The 23,760-nt window shown below is 50.4% G+C and overlaps 2 protein-coding genes across 2 annotated transcripts in view; one reads left to right on the forward strand and one right to left on the reverse strand.

Moving 5' to 3' along the window:
• Mpo (myeloperoxidase) overlaps positions 1-6,232 on the forward strand; it is an 8,632-nt gene extending 2,400 nt beyond the window's left edge. The window contains exons 7-12 of the mRNA XM_005350496.2: positions 461-779; positions 2,379-2,539; positions 3,627-3,882; positions 4,208-4,378; positions 5,123-5,360; positions 6,028-6,232. Coding sequence (XP_005350553.1) covers positions 461-779; positions 2,379-2,539; positions 3,627-3,882; positions 4,208-4,378; positions 5,123-5,360; positions 6,028-6,232 — 1,350 coding nt within the window. The remainder of the gene's footprint in view (positions 1-460; positions 780-2,378; positions 2,540-3,626; positions 3,883-4,207; positions 4,379-5,122; positions 5,361-6,027) is intronic.
• Positions 6,233-9,461: 3,229 nt separating this feature from the next.
• On the reverse strand, positions 9,462-23,508 carry Lpo (lactoperoxidase). Its single transcript, XM_005350497.2, has 12 exons — positions 23,427-23,508; positions 22,234-22,315; positions 19,011-19,171; positions 18,397-18,514; positions 17,957-18,086; positions 17,102-17,308; positions 15,618-15,942; positions 14,982-15,142; positions 12,173-12,425; positions 11,191-11,364; positions 9,858-10,095; positions 9,462-9,669 (listed from the first exon to the last, which is right to left on the reverse strand). The coding sequence occupies exons 1-12, from the start codon at positions 23,506-23,508 to the stop codon at positions 9,462-9,464; spliced, it is 2,139 nt and encodes a 712-aa protein (XP_005350554.1).
• Positions 23,509-23,760: the final 252 nt, after the last annotated feature.

Raw genomic sequence — 23,760 nt, forward strand, 5'->3', positions numbered from 1 at the left:
TGTGTGTGTGTGTGTGTGTGTGTGTGTGTGTGTGTGTGTGTGTGTGTGTGTGCACGTGTTGTCAGGGTCAGGGTTGAGGCCCCTGCTGTGTAGGGAGGGGACTGGGGAGAATGAAAGCAGAGACAGAGAGGGAGATAGACAGACAGGGGAAGGGTGACAGATGGGGAACCTAGAGGAAAAGGCAGAAACCTGGAAGAAGAGGATAAAGACGCATAGTGAAGAAGGTTCAGAGGACTGGCCTTGCCGAACCCCAAAGGCATCTCCGCATACCATTCAATGTATTCTTTGTCACACCCCTAAACCTCAGTATCTCTGCTAGCTGAGCCCCACTAATTCTATAGGTCCATGAGAGGTTCCTTGCATGCTGGAGGGAGTCAGCATGCTCTCTGGCGTGATATAAGCCACACATGCCCACTGTCACTGTCCACAAAAGCCAGGCTAGCCTCTCTCTGTGCCACAGATCCCACCCAATGACCCTCGAATCAGGAACCAAGAGGACTGCATCCCTTTCTTCCGCTCCTGCCCAGCGTGCACTGGGAGCAACATCACCATTCGCAACCAGATCAACGCACTCACTGCCTTCGTGGATGCCAGCACGGTGTATGGCAGCGAGGACCCGCTGGCCAGGAGGCTGCGCAACCTCACCAACCAGCTCGGGCTGCTGGCTGTCAATACCCGCTTCCAAGACAATGGCAGGGCCCTGTTGCCCTTTGACAACCTACACGACGACCCTTGCCTCCTCACCAACCGCTCTGCTGGCATCCCTTGTTTCCTGGCAGGTCAGCCTGGGGTCTGGACTAGAGTGGCATAGAGGTGTTGCCTGTGGAGCCTATATGTGATCAGCTTGTGGGTTGTGAGGAGAGACACTGGTCTCACCATCTTGTTAGTCTAGTTGCCTTGGTAACCATTTGGATAGAGACAGAAAGGAAAATAACAACCACAAAAACAAACCACACACACACACACACCCCTCTACCCTATCAGTCTAAGATGGAGACACAGGGCTGTCAAGGAGCCTGTATCATCTCTTTCTCTCTTTCTTCCTCCTCTATGTTATGGAAAAGAGAGAGCTGAGCTGTCCCTTGGGGACAGAATAGAAAGGACAGAGAGGAATGTGTGCCCTCGCCCTTTAGAACTACACTGCCCAGTCTGGAGCCAGTAGCCACACATGGTTATTTTAATTTTAAGTTATTTTTTTAATATTTATTTATTTATTATGTATACAACGTTCTGTGTGTATCCCTGCAGGCCAGGAGAGGGCACCAGACCTCATTACAGATGGTTGTGAGCCACCATGTGGTTGCTGGGAATTGAACTCAGGACCTTTGGAAGAGCAGGCAATGCTCTTAACCACTGAGCCATCTCTCCATCCCCTTAAATTATATTTAGTAGGGCTTGGTGGCACACACCTTTAATCCCAGCACTCAAGAGGCAAAGGCAGGGAGATCTCTGTGAGTTCAAGGCCAGTCTTGACTACAGAGTGAGCTCCTGGACAGTCAAAGCTATACTTAGTGAGGACCCTGTCTTGAAATAAATAAATAAATGATTTTAAACCAAATCCAATTTTTTGTAGCAGCCACATTTTGAGGGCTCAGCAGTCCCCTACCGGCAGTGGAGGAGAGATTGTTTTCATCACCCCAGAAAGTTCTAGTGGATACTGTCACAGAATATCACCTCTTCGTCATTTTGGTTTCTTAGGAAGACAGAAGATGGGATTTCAAATGGACACACCAGGCAGTAGGGGATAGGATTAGGGCAGGTATTGTGGTCCCACCCAGAACTCCACCCTCTTCTTTGTGATGTAGACTGGGTTGTATAGTTGGTCTTAGCTAGTTTGGTACTTGTTTTGATGCAAACTTATAGCATCAGCCTATAGTAAGCATGCTACTGACAACTATGTTCAAATAGTGGGAGCTTTGGGGGTCCTGTTTTGTGAAGGATTCCGAGGTTACATTTAATTTTTGCAGAAAACATGCATACTACTTTTTGGCTTACACCAAATCAAGACAATAAGCTGACTATTGGTTCTTAGGAGAGTTCATGCTTTGGGGTGTGCGTGAGTAGTGTGTGTGTGTGTGTGCAGTGTGTGTGTGTGTGTGAGTATTGTGTGTGTATGTGTGTGTGTAGCAAAGGGTAAAATACAGAAAGGCACAAGCCTTGGACCTCATGCTTAAGGAGTTCCTAATGTCAAACCTGATGGCTGTTGGACAAGGCTACAGGAAGGAACGCAGCGTTTCCAAGCTTTACGTCAGCCTGGAGCTGAACTGTGAGTCTGGTGTGATAAGGCTGGTGGAGAACAGGCACAGGAGAGCCACTGAAGGCTTTTGCTGGACAGGGGAAGGAGACCATAGATGTGATGAAGACTTTGTTCTCCTAAGGGGACATGCGCTCCAGTGAGATGCCCGAGCTCACCTCTGTGCACACCCTCTTCGTTCGAGAGCATAACCGGCTGGCCATAGAGCTGAAGCGCCTGAATCCTCGCTGGAGTGGGGAAAGGCTCTACCAGGAGGCCCGGAAGATCGTGGGGGCCATGGTCCAGGTAGGCTGTCCTACAGCAGCCTGGCCATGTGTTTCTGGGCAAGTTACTGTCCCTGCTGAACACTGACTCCTTTATCCATAATACTGCAAGGCTCAAAGGAGTCAAAGAGAAACACCCGGCAGATTCTGAGACATGCTTGGCAAGGGCAATCCCTTCCCTCTGTCTTCCCAGGATGTCTTTCCTGAGGGCCTAGGGATGGCGTTGGGAGGGTCATTCAGAGATCGTCTCTATAGTTTGTTACTATGGAGGCTCTGAAGCAGAAACAACACTGTCACTATTGGCTCTTTGCCCACTTGTTATCATTTTGAGTCCCCCACCCCTGGGCAGTGTTCCTACATCTGTTTTCCAACTTTTGATGTTGCATTGACTCTCATTCTCCCCAAAATGTAAGTAATTATACATACACGCACACATACGTACACACATACACCACACACGCAGGTAGGCGCACGCGCGCACACACACACACACACACGCAAGGCCATGAATTCACACATGCACACATGCCTTTGCTAGATTTAGAGAGATGTGAAGGCCTGAAGGTGGGGTTTGATGTACACTCACACTCACGAGTGGGATTCCTTTCAGCCTCAGAGGCAATGCCAGCCTTGGATCCAGAGGGAGACCGTCACACCTTTCCCTTCACTGAGGACATCACACCAGAGCAGACCTCTGTCCTGCTACACACCTGCACCAAGCCCTACTGTGTGCAGGCTATTGCTGGGCACTGTGAATAATCTCAGTTATTTCAACGTCCCTGGCTCTCCATGAGACATGAGACACTACTAACTTATAGGCAAGAGAGATATTATAGTGACCAACTTTGTTTAATCTTGTGAGAGAGACAGTGGTATAATTTATCCCTCATTTGCATTTGTGGGTCAGAGAGTTTAATAAATGACGTAAGGTCACATAGCCAGGGACAGCAGAGCTCTGTTTATGTCCTGCAGTTCCACTCTGTTAAGTTCAGATCTAAGGCTGTGGGATGTAAGACCGACCCTGATCCTAGGCAGGTGGGATTGGTCCCCCAAGCCAGAGACTGCAGGGAGGAGTGACTAGACAGCTCTCCCACGTGACTTTGTTTTAGATCATCACGTACCGGGACTACCTGCCCTTGGTGTTAGGGCCAGCAGCCATGAGGAAGTACCTACCCAGGTACCGAGGTTACAATGACTCAGTAGACCCTCGCATCGCCAATGTCTTCACCAATGCTTTCCGCTATGGCCACACCCTCATCCAACCCTTCATGTTCCGACTGGACAATCAGTACCAGCCCACGGGGCCCAACCCTCAGGTCCCACTCAGCAAGGTCTTCTTTGCTAGCTGGAGAGTTGTGCTGGAAGGTGAGTGGTACCTGAGAGAGGCCAGCAGCTGAGGGCAGGATGGCATGGATTCTGCTGCAGGGGACTAGGCTGGGAAGAAATCTTTCCATAACTTCTTTGGGGATCCTGCATGGGTTTGCAGTCTCATTGACCCAAGAGGCTAGGGCTGGGGTCATCCCAAGCTTATGAACCCTAATGTCAGAGATTGCCTTCTGAGGATTGCTCACAGGTGGCCACCTTGGTTTCAAGTGTTACATGTACCTAGACCTCTTCTCTAAATCCTTAGAGTGCACCTAGGATCTGGCACCAAGCGAATCCTTCCTTTCGCCTTGCTCTCTTGTCCCAGGTGGCATTGACCCCATCCTCCGAGGCCTCATGGCCACCCCTGCCAAACTGAACCGCCAGAACCAGATTGTGGTGGATGAGATCCGGGAGCGACTCTTCGTGCAGGTTATGAGGATTGGGCTGGACCTGCCCGCTCTGAACATGCAGCGCAGCAGAGATCACGGCCTCCCAGGTGAGGGAGCAGTCTCAACTCCAGATCACCTCCTGGGTAGTTGACAGCTTCCCGTCCTGCGCAGGGCTCTTTCTCCTGCTCTCAGGAAGCACCTGAGGCTGCCCTGCCCTTTCCAGGCCCCCCACAGGCGTATCTTAGCCTCTCTTGGCATCTTTGCAAGCTGGACTCTTGTATCCTGCACTGCAGTTGGAAACGGTATCATTCCGTGATCTGGAAATCTGTTTCCATGATCAGGTCCCTCTAATGCATTCATGAACTCGAGGGCAGGAGCTAATTAGGAAACTAGGGTTCAGAGCCTGGCTGTGTGCTGTAGTCAAGTCAATGACAGATCTGGAGCTTGGACCCAAGCGAATCAACCTAACCCAAAAGTCCATGCCTCTGTTGTGGAGGAGCATAAGTGGCCTCTGAGACACACTGTCACTCTCTGGGTCAGAGAGAGAGGCATTGGATGGCTCCAAGGGACAATAGGCTATTTCCATGCCTCTTGGAAGTAGCATGGTGGGACTCGTGACAACTGGGTTTGCCGAAGAGAGAGAAAGGAAAAGACAGTGAGGGGTCTGGGGCAGCCCAACTGCGCACTTTGACCTGAGCCAGTCACCCCTTCAGGGCGCCTCTCTGCTTCTGGTGTGTACGCCGAGGTGGACTTTTGAACATCTGTATAGATCTCCCCTGCTGTTGCCAGTATTCTCTATACCTTGGAGGACAGGGTCCCTTTAAAGCTACCTGTTCTCTGACCCAATGCAGGATACAATGCCTGGAGGCGCTTCTGTGGGCTTCCACAGCCCAGCACAGTGGGCGAGCTTGGCACGGTGCTAAAGAACCTGGGATTGGCACAGAAACTGATGGCACAGTATGGCACACCCAACAATATTGACATCTGGATGGGTGGTGTGTCTGAGTCCCTGGAGCCCAACGGCCGAGTAGGTCAGCTCCTTGCCTGTCTCATTGGCACTCAGTTTAGGAAGCTACGTGATGGCGATCGGTAAGGAAGCTGTGGGATGGCTCGGGGGCACAGACTCGGGCTGGGAGGCATGTGCACGCCACAGCACTCAGGTGGAGCTCAGAGGACAACTTAAGGAGTTGGTTCCACCATGTGGGCTTCAGTGATGATACTCAGGTTGTCAGCTTTGGTGGCAAGTGCCCTTACCCACCAAACCATCTTGCCGGTCCCAAAATGCCACTCTTAATATTTCCTCTGGGCTTCTCAGCGTTACTCAGTCACCATGTGGATAGTCACAGTTTAGTTCTGTCTCTCTTTGATGTCATTCCATCATGGCCCTGAGCATCTCCATGTCTAGTTCTTATCTAACTTGCATGACACCTTTAGGAGTATTATACAAAGGTGTCCAATCAAGAGAACAAATCACAAATGCCACCCAGGCTCTCTTCTATCCTTGTGGTTGCATGCACGGCACAGGGGCCCAGAGACCACTGGACAGGAGCAAGAGACATATCCAAGAAGTCATGCTCCTGTCTTCTGTGCTTAGTAGGCACTGCCTAGGACCTGGAGCTCTCCTGAGCTGTAGGGCAGAATCTCCCATGGCCCTCTCACACTTAGGAGGCAGCTCAAGCCAGGCGATGTCCTCCCAACCCAGGATACTCTCCCTCAGAGCATCCTCAGATATGGTGTCCATGATGCTCCCATGCAGGTTTTGGTGGGAGAACCCAGGTGTGTTCAGTGCCCAGCAGAGACAGGCCCTGGCTGGAATCTCCTTTCCTCGCATCATCTGTGACAACACTGGCATCACCACTGTGTCCAAGAACAACATCTTCATGTCCAACTCATACCCACGAGACTTTGTCAACTGTAGCTCCATCCCTAGGCTGAACCTGGCTTCCTGGCGGGAGGCTTAGATCCTGGGTAAGGGACTGCTGTACTGAAGGGTGTTTCTGGTTGTCTACTTGGAACCACAGAGAACTCTTTCCTAAGTGAACCCATCCTTGTGGATTTTGTGGGTGCCAAATGACTGGATATTCACTTGTGTGTGTACTTGTATGTTTGCATAGATGCGTCTGCATGTCTGTATATGCAACATATGCACATTAACATTTCACATGTGTATTGTCTTTGAGCATGGGCACTATTTGATGTGCCCATGTGTATGTCAATCACTTGAGTCTGCGCTTACTGCTCATGACAATATTAAGAACATGGGAGGCAGCGAGCAGACTTAACCCTGTAGCATAAAACTATAACTTGGGAAATTTACTCTAAGATGAGTTCTCTTCCTTACAAATAAAAGCAGTCTTGGCTTGTTGGAAGGTCTAGTGAACCATCCAGTTCTTCACTCACTGCGCCTCTACCATGGGCCGGGCACTGTGCTAGGCTTGGGAAATAGAGGCAAAAAGATGAATGCCAAGTCCTTGATCATATTCTGGTTGGTGGAAACAAGGTGGTGGCCTCTTGAGGGATGCAGTTAGCGGTTGGCCTGTGTGGTTGTGTCATGGGCCTAGGCCAGCCCAGCTCAGTCCATAGCTTCTCCTTCCTTACTCTGTTCTCTTGCTCTTTCTTCACAGGAGTCTTTCTGGAGAAGAACCAAGGCCCTTGACTTTTCTATACAATTCGTTTGTACCTGAAGTTTACACTAATAAAACACTATGCATGGGATCTGTTCTGTGTCTACGAAGGGCCTACGACCTCGGTGGAAGGTTCCCTCCGGTCTGTGAACCTGGGGCAGTGTGGCCTGTAGCCTTGTGTTTCTGGAGTGATGGTACTGAGAAGCCCTCCTCTGGCTGGGAAGTCCGTGTGAGGAGGGTGGTGGCGGGTTTTTAGAAGTCTTGAGGCCAGGCCGCACTGAGCAGACCCTCACCCCTCACCCCTGCTCTCTACCGCTCTGTGGAACTGGAATGTGGCCACCATTTGTTCATTGCTCTGGCACATGTTGGCCACTTGCTCGTTCTGTGTCAGATTCTGGGAAGGAAAGAGGACAAAATGCTACCCAGTGGGATGGAAGGCTGAGGTCTGGTGGGGAGGCTTTGTTGGGAGAGTGGAGGCCCTTGTGTCTCTGCAAAGCAGCACAGTGAGTGGCTCAGGGGTTCTCAAGGAGACAGATGATTCACTGCTCCAGGCTCCAGTGAGCAGAGGAGTGTGTCTGGCCATTGATCTTGTCAAGCTGGCCTGTAGTGGGCTGGCAGGCTCCTTCTCTCCCGGATTCTCACATATGGGAGGGATCCCTGGAGCCGATGATGAGAAAATGGTGAGGTAAAGCTAGGTACTCACTGTGGGGAGCAACGGGACAGGTACTTCTCTTCTTAACTCACTGAGGACAGGGATGATCATAGAGGGGGCCTCATCCAAGGCTGGTGCTGGGAGGGTTGCAGAACAAGGCTAGGATCAAGGACTGCCCAGGCAATCAAGGGGAAACAGATCTCTGATTGTCTGGCCTTCCCCTGTAGGGTCCTTTCCCTCTGGGGTGCTGATACTGAACCCAGGACCTTGTGTGTGCTAGGCTAACAGTCAGGCACTGGACTACATCTCCAGCCCTTTTTTATTTTGAGACAAGGTCTTGCCAAATTGGCCAAGTTGACCTTGAGCTTACTCTGTAGCACAGGTCAATCTTGAATTTATGATTCCCCTGCACCATCAGGCCAGGCAAGGGACAATTTCTATGGTGTTAAGACTGAGCTAGAGCTTTTTCATTGGAGTGTCTCTTTTCACTTTTTATTTATTTATTTACTTTTAGATTTTTGTTTATTTATGTCTATGGGTATTGTGCCTGCACTGTGCCTAGATGCCACATGCATGCAGTACTCGCAGAGGCCAGAAGAGGGCATATGATCCTCTGGAGTTTCATACAGTTGTGAGCAGCATTGTGGGTGCTGCAAATTGAACCAGGGTCCTCTGGAAGAGTAGCCAGTTCTCTTATCCACTGACCCATCTCTCCAGACCTTGGAGGGTTTTTTTTTTTAAGAATGTCAACCATGGGCTGGAGAGATGGCTCAGTGGTTAAGAGCACTGGCTGCTCTTCTAGAGGTCCTGAGTTCAATTCCCAGCACCCACATGGTGGCTCACAGCCATCTATAATGAGATCTGGTGCACTCTTCTGGCCTGAAGGCACACATGGAAGGAATGTTGTGTACATAATAAATAAATAAATATTACAAAAAAAAAAAAGAATGTCAACCATGCCATAGTAGTATATTCCAGCCCTAAGGAGGCTGAAGTCACCTAAATTTAGGAGGATAGAGAATTGGAAGCTACTTTGGGCTATGTAATAGTCTGTTCAAGGTCCACCTGAGACCTAGTTGAGACACTATGAAAAAAATTAAAGATTGGCCCACATTGGGCCACAACCAAAAGAATGTTCTGGAGCTGCCACTTCAGAAGCTTGTCAGACTCCAGGGACTCTCCAGGATGAATAGGGTGTTTCTCAGAGGACTGACGAGATCAGTTTTAGCTCCTGGGAAGCCCAGGAAGCTTGGTTACCCATGGTACCCCACAGCACTGTCACCCCGATTCACTCTCTCACTGCTCTGTGACATTGCTTTTTCCCCCAGAAGCCCCTTGCCTCCTCCCTGCTTTGAGAGCTCTTGCACCTCTGATTCGGTCACTATTCCTCCCCGTCAGACTGATTGGTGCCCAGGACCTCTTAGCAGCCTGACACATCTGGACTGTAAACACCCAGTTCCTTATACACAGCGGTTGCAAGGCCTGCCCCTAGGAAGGAACAGCTGGATGTTTATTGGGCACTTTATGTGGTTAATACCATGCTGAGTGCCACAAGCCATACCCAGAAACAGGCGGGGGTCTCTGGCTCAGAATGCTTATAATCTAAATTGGGAGGACAGGAGGAAACATAAGGGTCAGAGGTCACAGCCTCAGCCAACATTCATTCAGGGAAGCTGGAGAGGCATCTAGTTAGAGGAGGGTTCCCACAGCCTGAGAGGGTGGCGTGGAAGTGGTGGGGGCCTCGTGGAAGAGCTGGAAAGGCTCAGACAGCCTTTGACCATCGTCTGGAGGATGTGAGACTTGAAGACGTGGACTTAGGTGCCCAATTTGACAGGAACAGGTGATTGAACTTGTTTGAAATGATATCTTGGACCACAGGCAGGTGCCACGTAAGAAGCCGTGGGCAGGAGGGTCCTACTTCTTCACTGAGGCCCAGGGGGAGAGGTCCAACTTATCAATAGCAGAGCAGTCCACAAAGCCCTGGGGGTAGGTGTTGGCCTGGAATGGGTTCAGTGGGACCTTGTTGATGCGGGTGTTATCACAGACAAGTCTTGAGAAGGACACCTTCCGTAGAGAGTCCCGTTGCTTCTCTGTGAAGACTCCAGAGTTCTCCCACCAGAACCTATAAGGACAGAGCAGGGTCGTGTCACACAGTGCAGTGGCTACCTGCTCCCTCCACTGCCAAAGCACATTCTTGGGAACATGGAAAACCCCTCCTAGGGTGACATATGGAGTCAGACCTCATGAAGGACACTGGGGACCCCTGCCTAGGAAAGGGCTCCTCCTGCCCCAGACAGTGATGTCACTTGCCTGTCTCCATCTCGGATCCGCTGGAACTGCTGGCCCAGGAGGCAGGTGAGGAGAGGCCCTACCCGACCCCTATGGACCGGGGGTTCAGCAATGGCCCCTAACCAGATATCAATATTGTCGGGGGTTCCATAGAGATCCAGCAGCTTCTTGGCCAGCACCTTATTTTGCAGCACAGCACTCAGCTCTTGTAGCGTCTTTGGCTGTGACAGGCCACAGAAAGCTCTCCAGGAGTTGTACCCTAGGGGAGAAAAGATGGGGTTGGCTCACCCCAGGGACTTCGCGCTCATGTTTTCCCTGGGGAATGTAACCACTCCACCTTCAGAAGCTGAGAAAGTATGGGATCAGAGTTCTTAGGACAAGGGAAATATAATGCATCACTTTTCATCTTGGGCAAGGATTGACAGCTGACCTGCGACTCTCCATGTGTGGGTCCAAGCACCCATACAAGAGCCATGCAAACGAATAAGAGCAAAGCAGCTGAAGCTCGCCCCAAGTCCTATGACTAGTGTAATATTTGATACTGATTGTCAATGTGACAAGATCTAGAACATCTCTGGAGACATCTCTGGGCCTGCGCACGAGGGAGTTTCTAGATAGAGTAAATTACTGTGGTGAGATCCACGCTGAGCATAAAGAAAGAGGAGGGATGCTGTATCCACACCCATCTCTCACTGCTTCCCGACCACGGCTTCACTGTGAGCAGCTGTCTCATGCCCCTGACACGGTGCCTTCCTGCGCAATGGGCTGCCTGTACCTTCAAACTGTGAGCCAGATTCAGCCCATCTTTCCTTGAGCTTGCCATGGGAAAATGAGAAAAGCATCTCAGACAAGTAGTAAATGGTACAGCTGGGATTCAAACTCAAGCAATCTGTCTCTTAGTAGCAGCAACATTGTATTCCGTGTGTGCAGAGAAAAACTCCACTAGGTTGCCATCCTTCCCTCCATTTTTCCCCTTCTTTTTGTTAAGGTTTCTCTGCAGAGCTCATGCTAGCTTTGAACAGACAATTTTCTGGCCTTGGCCTCTGGAGAACTGGGATTTCATGTTGATACCACCGTATTTGGTGCTTCTATTCTGGGCTTTTAAACTGATTAAATGCATAGTTGCTGCTCTCATTCTCTTCCAAGGCACTAAGATAGCAACAGCTGTGCATCACACCTCTGCCTTAGGAAAACAAAGATTCCATTTCTGGGATGTCTTTGTGGGTTTTTAAAAATGGACTTGTCTCTTGCTTCAGGATCCATTAGCTCCTTGGTGTTCCAGAGCAGAGCCTCCAGGAGCCCCAGAAGGGAGCAAAAATGTCTCCAGACCAGGTGATCCTTCAGACCCACTCACCAGGCTGCCCGTGGTCTCGGCACCGCTGGATATTGATGGCAGCTAGGTCGAAGCCATGGATGGTGTGAGTCTGCTGGAACAGCATGTTGCGGAGTTCCCCTGTCATCATCCTGTCCTGGTGTGCCAACTTGGCCTTCTTGGCCAGCAGGCCTCGAACCAGAGGATCAATTCCACCTGCAGGGGGACACCAAGAGGTCATCCTTCAGCTAGGAACAGGGTGAGGGCATCTTAAATGCTGGGCCCTCCCTGCCTCAGATACCTTCTCTCAATAGGAAATGGGAACGACAGGGGCATTTCTGGCTGGGGGTGGGAAGAGAAGAGCACAATGCAGCCTCTCCTTGTGCCAGGGTGAGAGGAGACCAGGCTGGACTTTCTGAGGTGACAGAGAAGGGCACTCAGGGGTTGATGGTTCAATGAATAGTAAGAGGTTTTTTCATGTTTTATTTCATGGGGTCAGTTCCTTCATCTTCCACACCTTCCTCCAGAGGAAGAGGGATCATATGTCTTCAGGAGTCAGCCCCATTTGGCTAAGCGTGAAGGAAAGTCAGTTTTATCTGAGGAATAAGAAAGCTGCACCCAGTCTATGACACCTCATGGAGATAGAAGGTTCTAGAACAGAACAATTTTCCAAGCTCACAAATTCTGTTTTCTGAGTTCAGAGATGCCTAGGGCAGGAAAAGGTGGAAGAACCTTAGACATGCACATGGGAAGCCACAGGAAGAAGCCGCTGTCACTTACCAATCACGTCTCGTGTCTTAGGGTGCGCTACACATCTCTCTCATTCAATTTGTTATCCTATGAGATGGGTCCCACTTTACCCTTATTTTGCAAACAAGGAAGCTAAGGCTCAATAAGATGGATTCCCTCGTCCAAGGTCACACAGGAAGTGTCTGGAAGGTGATTCTCACTCATACCAGGAGTCCCTACAAGCCGGTTGGAGAATGAGAGGCTCAGGCCAGAGCACTTCCCTGAGAAGACTCACCATCCTTGACCAGCCTCCAGGTGTTGAAGAAGAGATTGTGCAGGGGGAGCTCGGGTTCTGAACCCCATGGCTGATAATTCTCATCCAGGCGGTAGATAGCAGAAGGGACCTCCAAGTGGCCAAAGCGGAGAGCAAAGGTGAAGACATTGGAAATGCGCGGGTCTACAGTCTCACTGTAGCCTTGGTATGGGGGGACCCACTTCTGCATCTCATCCCCCAGTAAGATGGGGAGATAGTCCCTGAAGGTGATGATCTGAAGGGAGAGACAAGTCATGAGGGAGGACATGAGAAGGTGTAAACCTCTCTGCCATGGGAGGCTGGAGAGGAACTACTGCCAAGAGGGCAAATGGATAGCATCTGTACCCGGTTTCCATTCCTATGACCATGGCAGACATTGCTAATCAATCGTGGCATCCGTTCATCTGATTCTCATGATATCTTCCCAATTAGGTTATACTAATTAGGCACTTCAATCTGATACTTTCTGCTTTAGCACCAGGATTTCTGGCTCCAATATTTTATATGGAGATAGGTCAACTTAATAATTAAAAGCAGAAGTGTGTGTATCCTCTGGTTTTAGAACAAGGTGTCACAGCCTTATTTTCCGTTCTCCTCTCTATTGCAACTAAATATCCTGGCAATATTTCTACAGGAAATAATAAATGGATGCTGAGCTGATGTGGTGAGCCATGTCTATAATCCTAGCATTCCAGAGGCTGAGGCAGGAGATTTGACAATTTGAGGCCAGTCTGGGCTACATAGTGAGACTTCTATTTCCAATTCGAACAAACAACCCTAAAACGACAACAGCAACGCATGGCTGTGGCGATATGAATCTCTAATAATCCAGTACTGGCGGTGTGAAGGCATGAGGATCGGGAGTTCAAGGTCAGCTTTGTCTACACAGTGAGTTTGAGGCCAGCCTGAGCAACATGAGACCTAGGGAGACTGGAGAGATGGCTCTGTGGTTAAGAACACTTGCTGCTCTCCTAGAAGATCTGAGTTCAGTTCCCAACACACCTATCAGAAAGTTGTCTGTACTTCAGCTCCAGGGGACCTCATGCCCCCTTCCCTGGACTGCACACACAGATCCAGAAGGTAAAATTTAAAGAAGATACTCTGAAAGCTAGAAAAGAATATGAGCTGTCTGAGGAACCCTGAATTTGAGGGATGACCACGTGGTGAGTTCTACATGCCCCCAGATTGAACTGGGTGTAGAAGAGGCTGGTGGCCTGAAACCTCCAACAGAAATATCAAAAAGAAGCCAAGAAATGTCTGCTTTTTCTTTTCAGAGACCAAGGGCCAGGGAAGTCCAAGACAGACTAGCAGAGAGCCCCAACTCCTGCCTCACACGCCAAGCCCTCGAGAGCCTTAACCAAGCCTCCCCTGCTCCTCAGTCCAGGCCACGGACAGTCTCTATCTTCTGTGGGGCAGTGGAGGATGGCTCTTCACCAAGGAGACCCAGGCATGGTGGTTTCTGCTTCTATCAGAGGTTGCTTAGCAACAGCAGGCAGCCAGAAAAGAAGAAACTTTGGTGCCCTGAAGACAGCACCAGCAGGAACGGAGAGGAAAGCTCACATGCACTGGAAAAATGAAGTGGACCAGAGGGGCACTGGAAAGTCCCGGAACCAGACTGTCATTGGAGCAGAAACAAAAGCAGACCAGAACCCATGCGCTAAACCTAAGCAGGGTAATGACAAGGTCGAGTAAAGATTCAGATGGTGTTAGAGCCACTAAAATGTTCGGTAATGCCAATAATCAGGAAAGCCACATTTAGCGTGAGCAAAGGTAATCCGACAGGAGTCAATACCAACAGGAGTCAAATGGAGTCAATCCATAAGGATTTCATACAGCACTGGGGAGACCGCTAGGTCAGTAGGGATCTCTGCCTTGCAAGCCCAAAGACCTGGCTTTGATTCCCAGAACCCATTTTTAAAAAATAAGCTGGGCATGGTAGCATGGACTTGTCGTCTCAGAGCTGGGGAGGCAGAGGCAGGTAGAGCCCTGGAGCTTGTGGACCGGCCAGCCTAACCTACTTTGTAAGTTCAAAGCTAACGTATTTGTTTGGCTCTCTGGAGGAATGATACATGAGGGAGTCTGACCTCTGGCCTCCATGTACACATATGTACATGCATATCCCCCCCCAGTCATGTGTGCACACACCCCAAGCACACACACAAACACATGGATATTTTATTTATTTGCTGCAGAGTTTCAGATTGAATCCAGAGCCTTGACTATTCCAGTCGGGGATACATTTTAAAACAGGGAGCTGATCAGTGATGTGGGATTCCCCTCTGTACGCTGTGAATACCATTGGTTAATGAAGAAACTGTCTTGGGCCTAGACAGGGCAGAATAAAGGTAGGTGTGGAAAACTAAACTGAATGCTGGGAGAAAGAAGGCAGAGTCAGGGAGAAGCCATGCCCCTGCTGGAGACAGATACCTAACAGAACTCTGCTGGTAAGCCACAGCCATGTGGTGATACACAGCTTAATAGAAATGGGTTAAATTAAGATGTAAGAGCTAGCCAATAAGAAGCTAGAGCTTATAGGCTGTGATTTAATCAATATAGTTTCTGTGTGGTTATTTTGGGGCTGAGCAGCTGGGAACAAACAAGTGGCCTCCTACAACAGATCAGACTCTTGGAGAGAAGCAGAAGAGAGGAAGGAGTAAGGAATGCAGCTGGAAATAACCCAACAGAAAGCAGAGGTGGGTGCTGGAGCAGGCAGCTGGAAATAACCCAACAGAAAGCAGAGGTGGGTGCTGGAGCAGGCAGCTGGCTGTGGCAGGCTCTCCTGTCTCCATACCTGTATGAAGGCTCCCATGATTTTCCTGGCTTCTTGATAGAGCTTCTCACCATCCCACTCAGGGTTGATTCTGCTCAGTTCTCTGGCTAATCGATTGTGCTCCCGGAGAAGGAGTGTATGGGATGTGGCCAGCAAGATCTGCTCCGAGGCTCGGGAGTCTCCTAAAAGCCCAGAAGGCAGGAAGATGGGTTCTAAGCAGGACCAGGGACCTTCACAAAGAAAGATGGAGCCCCAAGACTCTCTCCAAAGCCTCTCCTTTAAGGTGATCAGGGGGAGAGGGACAAGCAGATGGGCAGTGAGGAATGTGGTGGGATTCAGAACTGTGCCACCAAGCTGGGCTAGAACTATGCCTGTCCTAGATCATGCAAGAAAGGTTTATATTTAAATACTAATGACTAATATTGGTGGATGATGGGGTTATGTGGATTTTCTTTGTATTATTTTCTGGACTTATCTTGTTCCACAGCGAACACATGTTCTTAGATTCTTTATCTGGGCCCTTTCTCTATCCCTAGCTCAGTGCTACAGACAGTGATGTCTTCGGGCATCTTTCTGGGAAAATGCTGGGATGGAGCAGGCTCCTTTGGTGATCTCTTTGTCCTTTAGCCCCTTTCTTTCTTCCCAGGCTAGACTCACCTGCCAAGAAGCAGGGCACTCCAGCAGTGCGGTTGATGACCTCACAGGGGCTGGGCTTCACACTGACAAAAGGCAGGAGGGGCAGTCCATGGTCTGAGACCTCTTCATTGACAATCATGAGGCCCAAGGGGCTGCTGAGGTTTCGAAGTCGATTTGCCAGGCTTGGCTCAGAACCATATACCAAGCTAGCATCCATGAAAGAGGTTAGAGCATTGATTTGCTCTCGGGCCAGGGATTGATAGGGTGGTGTGGGACAGACAAATCCAGCTCTGTAGAAAGGCATGCATTTCCCCTGAGTCTTCAATTTAGGGTCACCCTTTGGAAACTGTAGAGAGAGGGGTTTGGGAGTTACTGCACAAGGGCAAAACGTCAGCGCCCTGACCACCCTTCCCAGGGTCAGTCTGGTTGAAAAGATGCTCACGGTACCACTGTGGGATGCTTGCCAGACTCTGGCCCTAGATGCCTCCAACTGATGTTACACTTCCCGGGGCCCAGAGTTCATTCTATCCTGACATACACGAGCAGAAAGTGACTCACTCTTTCACAGCAAGAGCTCAGAAAAGGCAGGGTTTCCTGAGAGCCCTCGACAGGCAAGCAGCATATGATGTGCGTTTTAGTAATTACTACTGAAATATCAACCCTGGAATTCCATGTGCCAGCCAGAACGCATACCGCATCTCATTCTGTCCCTCAGAGAGCCCGTGAGTCTCTTACACACGGAAAACAGTCTCAATAAATTAACTTGTCTCAGCACCTACAAACTAGGCGGGAGAGACGTGAGACTCGAGTCCAGATCGGCCTCAGCCCTTGGTTCAGATTTTTTTTCACTACAGCACAGAGTCTTGATTTGTTTTCCTAAGTAAACAAATACCTCTCTAAATGCACACTTAAGAAGAGGTGACCACTGGAAGCCCCTCTCCCCTGCTGGGCATTCCGTGTCCTTGCTGCTCACTGGTCACACGGCTACTTTCAGCTCCCTCTGGGAAAGAGAAGTCTTCCTTCAGGGCAGCATATAGCAGTGCTCCACACACTAAATATAGGATGAACCCCATGGCGGGAAGTGGGGGTGGGTGGGTCAGATATGTCTTGATAAAATATCTTAATAAAATGCAGACTCTGTCTCCCAACATCTGGCAGGGAGGCCTGAGATTCCCAGGAGACTCAGATGCTGCTGGGTGGGGGTACAGACAACCCCAAATGTCCCAATTCTGTCAACAGTTCACATGCTCATTTTCGTGCCAGCCTTTGTCCTTGAGAGCAAGCATAGTATCTCCCCTTTGAGTCCCTAGTGTCGCTATAGTCCCTGGCATAGAGTAGGTTATTGTCTAATTCCTGAGTGGATGGATGAGCACATGAATGGATAGGAAGCTATGATGTTAGCATTCAAAGCTCTCACAAGATCCCCATCTCTGGGCTGGGAATGTGTGCTGCAGGGAAGTTGCCCGGGGCTTGCCAGGGACATAGATCTGGCTGCAGAGGCTTACCATGATGGGGAAGCAGTTGTCTCCCTGGAGACAGTGTTCATCACACTGGGCTTTGGAGTTGTTATCACTCCCCATCTCATTTTCAGGGGCAAAGTCCAAGTCATGGTCCACGATTTGACCCCACTGCATGAAGAGCAAGGATCTGTTTTCGTCCAGAACACCCTCCTCATTCAGATAGCCAAGGATCTGGTTGGAGACGTCTCGGGGCTGCACATGGAGGGAAAGGGGGTCAGGTCGGAACAAAGCATGCTTTGAAGATTCAGATTCAACCACAGTTTGGTGGGGACCTACGATGCAATCCCCACAGGCGTATGTGAGGTGGGATGCATGGGAACTTTGTAGATGACACAGTCTTAGAGCGCTTGTCCTGCGCCTACAAAGGGATAGGGATGGCACTGAACCTCGGTCTGTGCGACTGGACAATGGTCAAGCGTCCTTACTATGGAGAGAGAAAACCAAGGCAAGCAGATGCTGTCATGCCCGTGAGGAAGTGCCAGGATTCTGGGCATGGAAAGAAGGCCCCTGGGGAGGGGCTGCCAACTCAGATGAGGCCAACAGATCAGACCAGCAGTAAAACGACAGCTGCTGCACGCCAGGGGCTGGGACAGGGTAAGCGCAAATAGAATAGAGCAAGGAAACCATCTGCCTGGGAGACCCCAGGGTATCAGACTTGGGACATTAGCACCACCACCTGGTTGGGCTCCAGGCTCTGCTGCCCTCTCGTGGCAGTTCTGGGCACATATCGCCAGGGAGCCAGTCCTAATTTCAGTTGCGCCTCCATTTTTCTTTTTTTTTAGGGTGCTTTGACTTGTGTGTGGCTCATCGCCTCCCATCCTGTACCCCGCCCTCCTTCACCTGCGGGAGAGGGAAGCCGTTCCGCGTCTTCCCCGGCGTCCACCCAAAGGGGCGGGAGAACCCGTCCTCGTACTCCGCGGGCAGCCATCGAGCCAGCGCCCTATTGGCGGATCCCAGCGTTGGATTCTTCCTGAAACCCAGCAAGACAGCTCTCAACCTCGGCAGGTAGCCTCCTGGCTCACTGCCTTCACCCTGCGGCCCTTAACCTGAACTCTGCAGGAGGGAAAACGGATGTGGAGGAGGGGCCCTCTGCACTGTGGGGTTCTGAAATTTTCTAACCCCACCGAGGCATGGGACTGTCTGCCTTGGTTGAAAGGACTGTTCCCAGTGGACCACAGTGACATCATTGGAGATGGGTACTCTTCAAAGAGATCCAACAGTTGTGCCTGCAAGGTCCAAGGGGCAGAGATGCTTGCTGGGGGAATGGCTGGTAGGGTCACCTGTTGTTACAGTCTCCAGTGATGGTTCGGTAAGGGTTGCTTATATCACAAGTCACTGCCTTAGCAGGGGGATCACAGCCCACCTCCCATGAGAGCGAAGTCAAATCCAGGCCTTGGCCTGAAAAAGAAGAGAACCCCAAACAGGGATTCTGAGACACTGGCAACAGGCAGGGAATCGGAACACAGGTCAGTGTTCCCCAGAACAGGGTAGAAGTTTCATCTCTTGAGATGCTCCCAGCAAACCCATATGACACTGGTGGCTTACGTCTTGCCTTCACCCACAGGACACTGGCTTAGGGCCAGAAACCCCATTTATTGACTTTGACATTTCCTTCAGGCAGAATCCTTACAAACCACCATAACACACTGAGCACAGATATTTCTTCTCTATCAGTTGGCACTATAACCTTGTCACAACGAGTTCTTTCACCTGCAAAAGGGACACTGGCCTAGCTGTCCCCGGAGGCCCTCTGAGTTCTGCCAGTATGGCCCTTGGGTTTAGCTAAGAAGGAAGACAGAAACGCCTTTGTGTAGAGAGTTTCTAGCAGCTTTTGGTGGCCTCAGTTGTACTCATGATCCTTTCCTGTCATTACAGGGCTGTGAGTTGTCTGTACCTGTGACATTTGTCAAGGTCACCGCCTTCTTCAGTTTCTTTAGAGACTCTTCCCACACCTGCCCATTGCGGATGGCTGTGCGCGTCCGGCCTTTGGCTTGTTTGAGATACCCTGAGAGGTGGCGGGTGGTGGGAGCCTGGGTGGTCAAGGCGGTCTTCAGCCTACAGTAGGAACCAATGGGGCCTTGTGAGCTGCCAAAGTGTGCCGGTGGCTCTCAGGAGAGGTGCAGGGGAGTGTGAGCAGGGGGAAGACCTAAGGGATCTGAGGAGTAAACACAGGCTCTCAGTACCCTTCCTCTTGTCTCTTCTGCCACTGCCACTGGAAAGACCTCTCCTAAGGGGAGAAGGAAGCCACAGTGGCCTTGAAGCGTAGTTAAGTCTGACCTTAAGTAAAGCTGGTGGATGGATCAGAAGATTCCCGAAATCCAGCGGGAAGAGTGTACCTGACTGGCCGTGTCAGAACCAGATGGGCATCCTAAGACCACCCAGATCCTACAGTGGGTGAATCCAGGCTTGAGAACTCAGGTCACTCCTGAGCCTTATAACTTAAGAGTTCTAGGGGGGGCTGGAGAGATGGCTCAGAGGTTAAGAGCATTGCCTGCTCTTCCAAAGGTCCTGAGTTCAATTCCTAGCAACCACATGGTGGCTCACAACCATCTGTAATGAGGTCTGGTGCCCTCTTCTGGCCTGCAGCCATATACACAGACAGAGTATTGTATATGTAATAAATAAATTAATTAATTAAAAAAAAGAGTTCTAGGACCAGGACCCCTGAGGGCTTCTGGTTCTGTGCATGCATCTGGCCTTAGAACTGGTGTGGCGTCTGTGGACAGAAGCACCCTGCCTAATGCCAAGCTAAACCTTAGCTCTTTATCTTCCACGTGCAATACAAGGATCCCTATAGCCTTCTTCCCTGAATTCTATGGCAATTTGGGGAGGCTAGGGACATGAAAGTACCCTATTGCCTAACTGTGCTTCAGTTTCCTTGTATGTGAGGATTTCTCTATAAAGCCTCTGTCTCTAGAGCTCTGAAATATTGAAAATGGCTTAGGTTCTCACAAAACCAGCCTCTGGTAGTATTTATCTCCCTGGCTGTAATGCCTGTCTTATCTCTTCACGGTAGGCCAATAGCTCCAGTAAGAGTGCTAACGGGGCTAAGGCTTATCAAAGGACTGAGGAGAAAGGCGAAAGGAGGCCAGCCCTGGCCTAACCTCCCTGAAGAGAACCAGGCTGTCTTTTTGCTGCCTTGAAAACAAACAAACAAACAAAACAAGCCAGGCATGGTAGCACACACCTTTAATCCCAGTACTCGGGAGGCAGAGGCAGACAGATCTCTGTGAGTTTGAGGCTAACCTAGTCTACAAAGTGAGTTCCAGGACAGCTAGGGCTACACAGAAACCCTGTCTCAAAAAAACCAAACCAAACCAAACCAAAATAGAACAACAACAAAACAAAACAAACAAAAACGAAACAAGAAAAGAAAAAAAAAACCCACAAGCTTTTGCCATGCAACAGCTTTGGCTAGTCTATTTGATATGTAGACCAGGTTGGCCTCAGACTCACAGAGACATGCCTGCCTCTGACCCTTGGGTGCCTGGATTAAAGTCACACAATACCACACACGTCTTTTTTCTGTTTTTATGAGACAGTACGCTCAATAGTCCAGAGGGGGTGGGGTCAGGTCTAAAGCCAGACACCCCAAACAGAGGCTTGGAGTGCTCAAAGCAGGCCAGAGAATTTTCCAGGTCTTTGAGTTGGTAATTGATTTCTTTGTGTACTCAGAAAAGAAGTACACAAGCCACCGAGCTGTTCAGGACTGGTGGAGTTACCATCCCCGGCTTCCCTGTTCCTCTTTCTGCTCAGCCCCCAAGGAGCGTCGGAGGAGTTCTGGAAGAAGGGAGAGGACCTCTGGGCCCCCTCTCGTCACCACAGAGCCCAGGGCTTCAGAACCAAGGCAGTCATCAGCTTGGGATTTTACCTCCTCCGGCTGACCCTTGAAGTCCTGAAATGATACCATTTCTGCGGGACTAAAAGCAATCTAAAAGCCACCAAAAGAATCGTGGAATAGAGAGCTCATCCAGGGATGAGGCTGAGAAAAGCCCCGATCTAGAAACAGAACTATGAAGGGTTGAAGATGCCTTCTGCTCGATGCCGTGGCCACGCCCCTTCCTAGCTTCCCTAGGCTTTGCACTTGCTAGACCAGCATTCTCTCACTGAGCTGCATTCTCAGCTCTCCCCTTTTCCTGAGACAGGAGCCTACTGAGTCTCTGATGGCCTGGGCTGCCCTTGAACTCACTCCATAGCCAAGACTAGCCTTGAACTTGCCATCCTCCTGCCCCAGCCTCCTGAGTAGCTGGGATTATAGAACTGCGCCGCCAGGCTTGACCGCAGACGGTTCTTGTTCTTCAGCAACTCTACTGGTGGAAGGCTGATTTCCTGAGGGGAGAGCCTGGTCCACATTGCAGTTTCTCGAGTCCCAGCCCCCTTCCCAGAGTGGGTGGCATCTTGGTCTGCGATCCATCAGGAGGGTTTATGTGCTCCTTGCCCAGCTACTGTGGGTGCAGCCCCCAAACGCTCACCCCTGTAGACTTGTTTTGCTTTGCTCCTGAACTCTGGCGGCTGCCTGGTTGGAGGTTCCCAGCAATAGCACCAGCATTCTTAACTCTTGCCACGGGAGCCCCAAGCCTGGGGCCACATCAGCCACACGTGGCTATCTGGAAACTCTACACCCTTGTTCCAAGGTGGGACAGACTCCACAGTACACCTTATACCCTGGGAATCTCTGGGTGGTGGTGGATCGGTCAGGCTGAGGCTAGACTTCAAACCGTGTTCTCACTTACGTTTGCTTTATGCTGCGACTTCCTTGAGAGAACTTCTCTCATCAGTTCCCTGCACTGACCCGAGGCAGACTATAGTAGATAAAAGAAAAACCTTCTGAATCTGGCAGGCGTAACCAAAGGGAACCTGGGCCACGTGGAGGGAAGTCCTTGCAGGGCAATGTTAGACGTCCCCCTTGAGGCCCCTTAGAAGCTGGGATTTTAGGATTTGGAAGCTACTGTTCCTGTTTGCTGCATACTTGGTGGGGGTGGGGTGGAGAGCGGTGGCAAGGCAAGTTTATAATTGCTTTGGCTCACTGACTTGCTGGGGCTGGTCTGGGTGCCCTTGTCATTCACAGGAAGCCAGAGAAGGGAGCCCACACACACGTGCACACGTGTCTCACTTACCTGGTCCGGGAATCCAGGAAGGCCTTGTTGACCCAGACCTTGACCTCATCCACTGTTTCGCGCAGGGTGGCAGCGGCGCTCACTGAGGAAGCTTGGGGAGGGAAAAGCAGAAGGCAGGATACCACAAATCACTCTTTTGAGATGCTTCCCTCTCAGCCGTGACCTCCTCTCTCAAACCTGAGCAGGTGGGGGGATCAAGGATATTTTACAAGACCCCTTTAAGCCGTGGTTCTTAACCTTCCTAATGCTGCGACCCTTTAATACTGTTCCTCATGTTATGGCGACTCCCCAGCCATTATTATTTTCTGTGCTACTCCACGACTGTAATTTTGCTACTGCTATGAATTATAATGTAAACAGCTGATATTTTCAATGGTCTTAAGTGACAGCCATGAAAGGGTCCGTTCAACTCGCCACAGGGGTTGCGACCCACAGGTTGAGAATAATAGACTTAAAAGAAAGCGGTAAAGAATGGGAAGAGTCTAGTCTGCTCTTCAGCAAGATGTCAAAATTACTTTTTGGAATTCCAGGGGAGTGTCCAGGAGAGGACAATAGGGTGTCCCCAGGAACAGGACAACAGGACGTGCAGTGTGACCACTCTTGGGCTGCCTGGTTTCTGGTGAGATGGTCTTGTGGACCCTTAAGCAAGCCTATCAGAATTTACACCATAGCCAGGACTTCGGAGCAAGGAAGGCAAGGACACATAAAGGAGAGCTGTGTTCCTTGAGTCCTCATAAGGGTGGGCTGTGGATTATGAGAGGCAGCCTCTATTCCCCGTGAGGAGACTGTAGTGGGTTAAACGGTGTCCGGTTGGAAATTCAGCATTATTTCCAAACAGTCTCTGCCGATGAGATCAATTCAGAGGACATGCTGATTAGGGGAAACCCAAAGTCCAGAGTAACGGATGTAGGAAAGAACACGGAGAGAAGGCATGTAGAGCCGGGGGTGGGGAGGTAGCTACAAGCCAAGGATACTAAAGATGCCTAGAACCATCAGAAGTCAGAAGAGGCAAAGGACCACCCCCTCCACTCCACCCCACTTAGAGCCTTCAGGAGGATCGTGACCCTTCCATTACCTTCCTCTTGGATTTCCAGCCTTCCGGGATGCGTGAGAATGAATCTGTATTGTCTGCAGCCACCCAGCTCCTAGTGCTTTTATCCCAGCCTTATTCCAAGAAGCAAATACAGTATGACACTTACCATTACTGGCCGCCACTGCTGTCTGGAGCAAGGTCAGGGAAGCTAGAAGGGCCGGGAGATGCAGAAGGACTTTCATTGCTGAAAAGAGACGAGGATCATACTAGGAGCCTCAGTGGGGTGCCACAGAAAGAGATGGAATCTCAGAAAGCAGAGAAAACCTGGGTGAGACCAGATGCCCTGGCCACACAAGCTCGCAGTGTGCACAGGCTGGGAGAGCCCAAAGATGCAGGCAAAGGAGCTTTGGGGTCTGAGGCCTGAGTTATAGCTCTGCATTGGCCCCACCCAGCGCCATGAGCCTGGGCAAGTTATTTAACACTGGGCCACTGGC

The sequence above is a fragment of the Microtus ochrogaster genome, chromosome 7, assembly GCF_000317375.1.
Source record: "Microtus ochrogaster isolate Prairie Vole_2 chromosome 7, MicOch1.0, whole genome shotgun sequence".
NCBI classification, from domain to species: Eukaryota; Metazoa; Chordata; class Mammalia; order Rodentia; family Cricetidae; genus Microtus; species Microtus ochrogaster.

What these genes read in the sequence shown, in the direction of transcription:
- Lpo (XM_005350497.2), bottom strand. Translation starts at nt 23,508, where the DNA reads ATGAAAGTCCTTCTGCATCTCCCGGCCCTTCTAGCTTCCCTGACCTTG. An exon ending in GACCTTGACAAATGTCACAG is followed by an intron (nt 18,515 to 19,010) that starts GTACAGACAACT and finishes CTTCTTTTTCAG; the next exon opens with GCCAAGGCCTGGATTTGACT. An exon ending in ACTGGAGACTGTAACAACAG is followed by an intron (nt 18,087 to 18,396) that starts GTGACCCTACCA and finishes GCTGGGTTTCAG; the next exon opens with GAAGAATCCAACGCTGGGAT.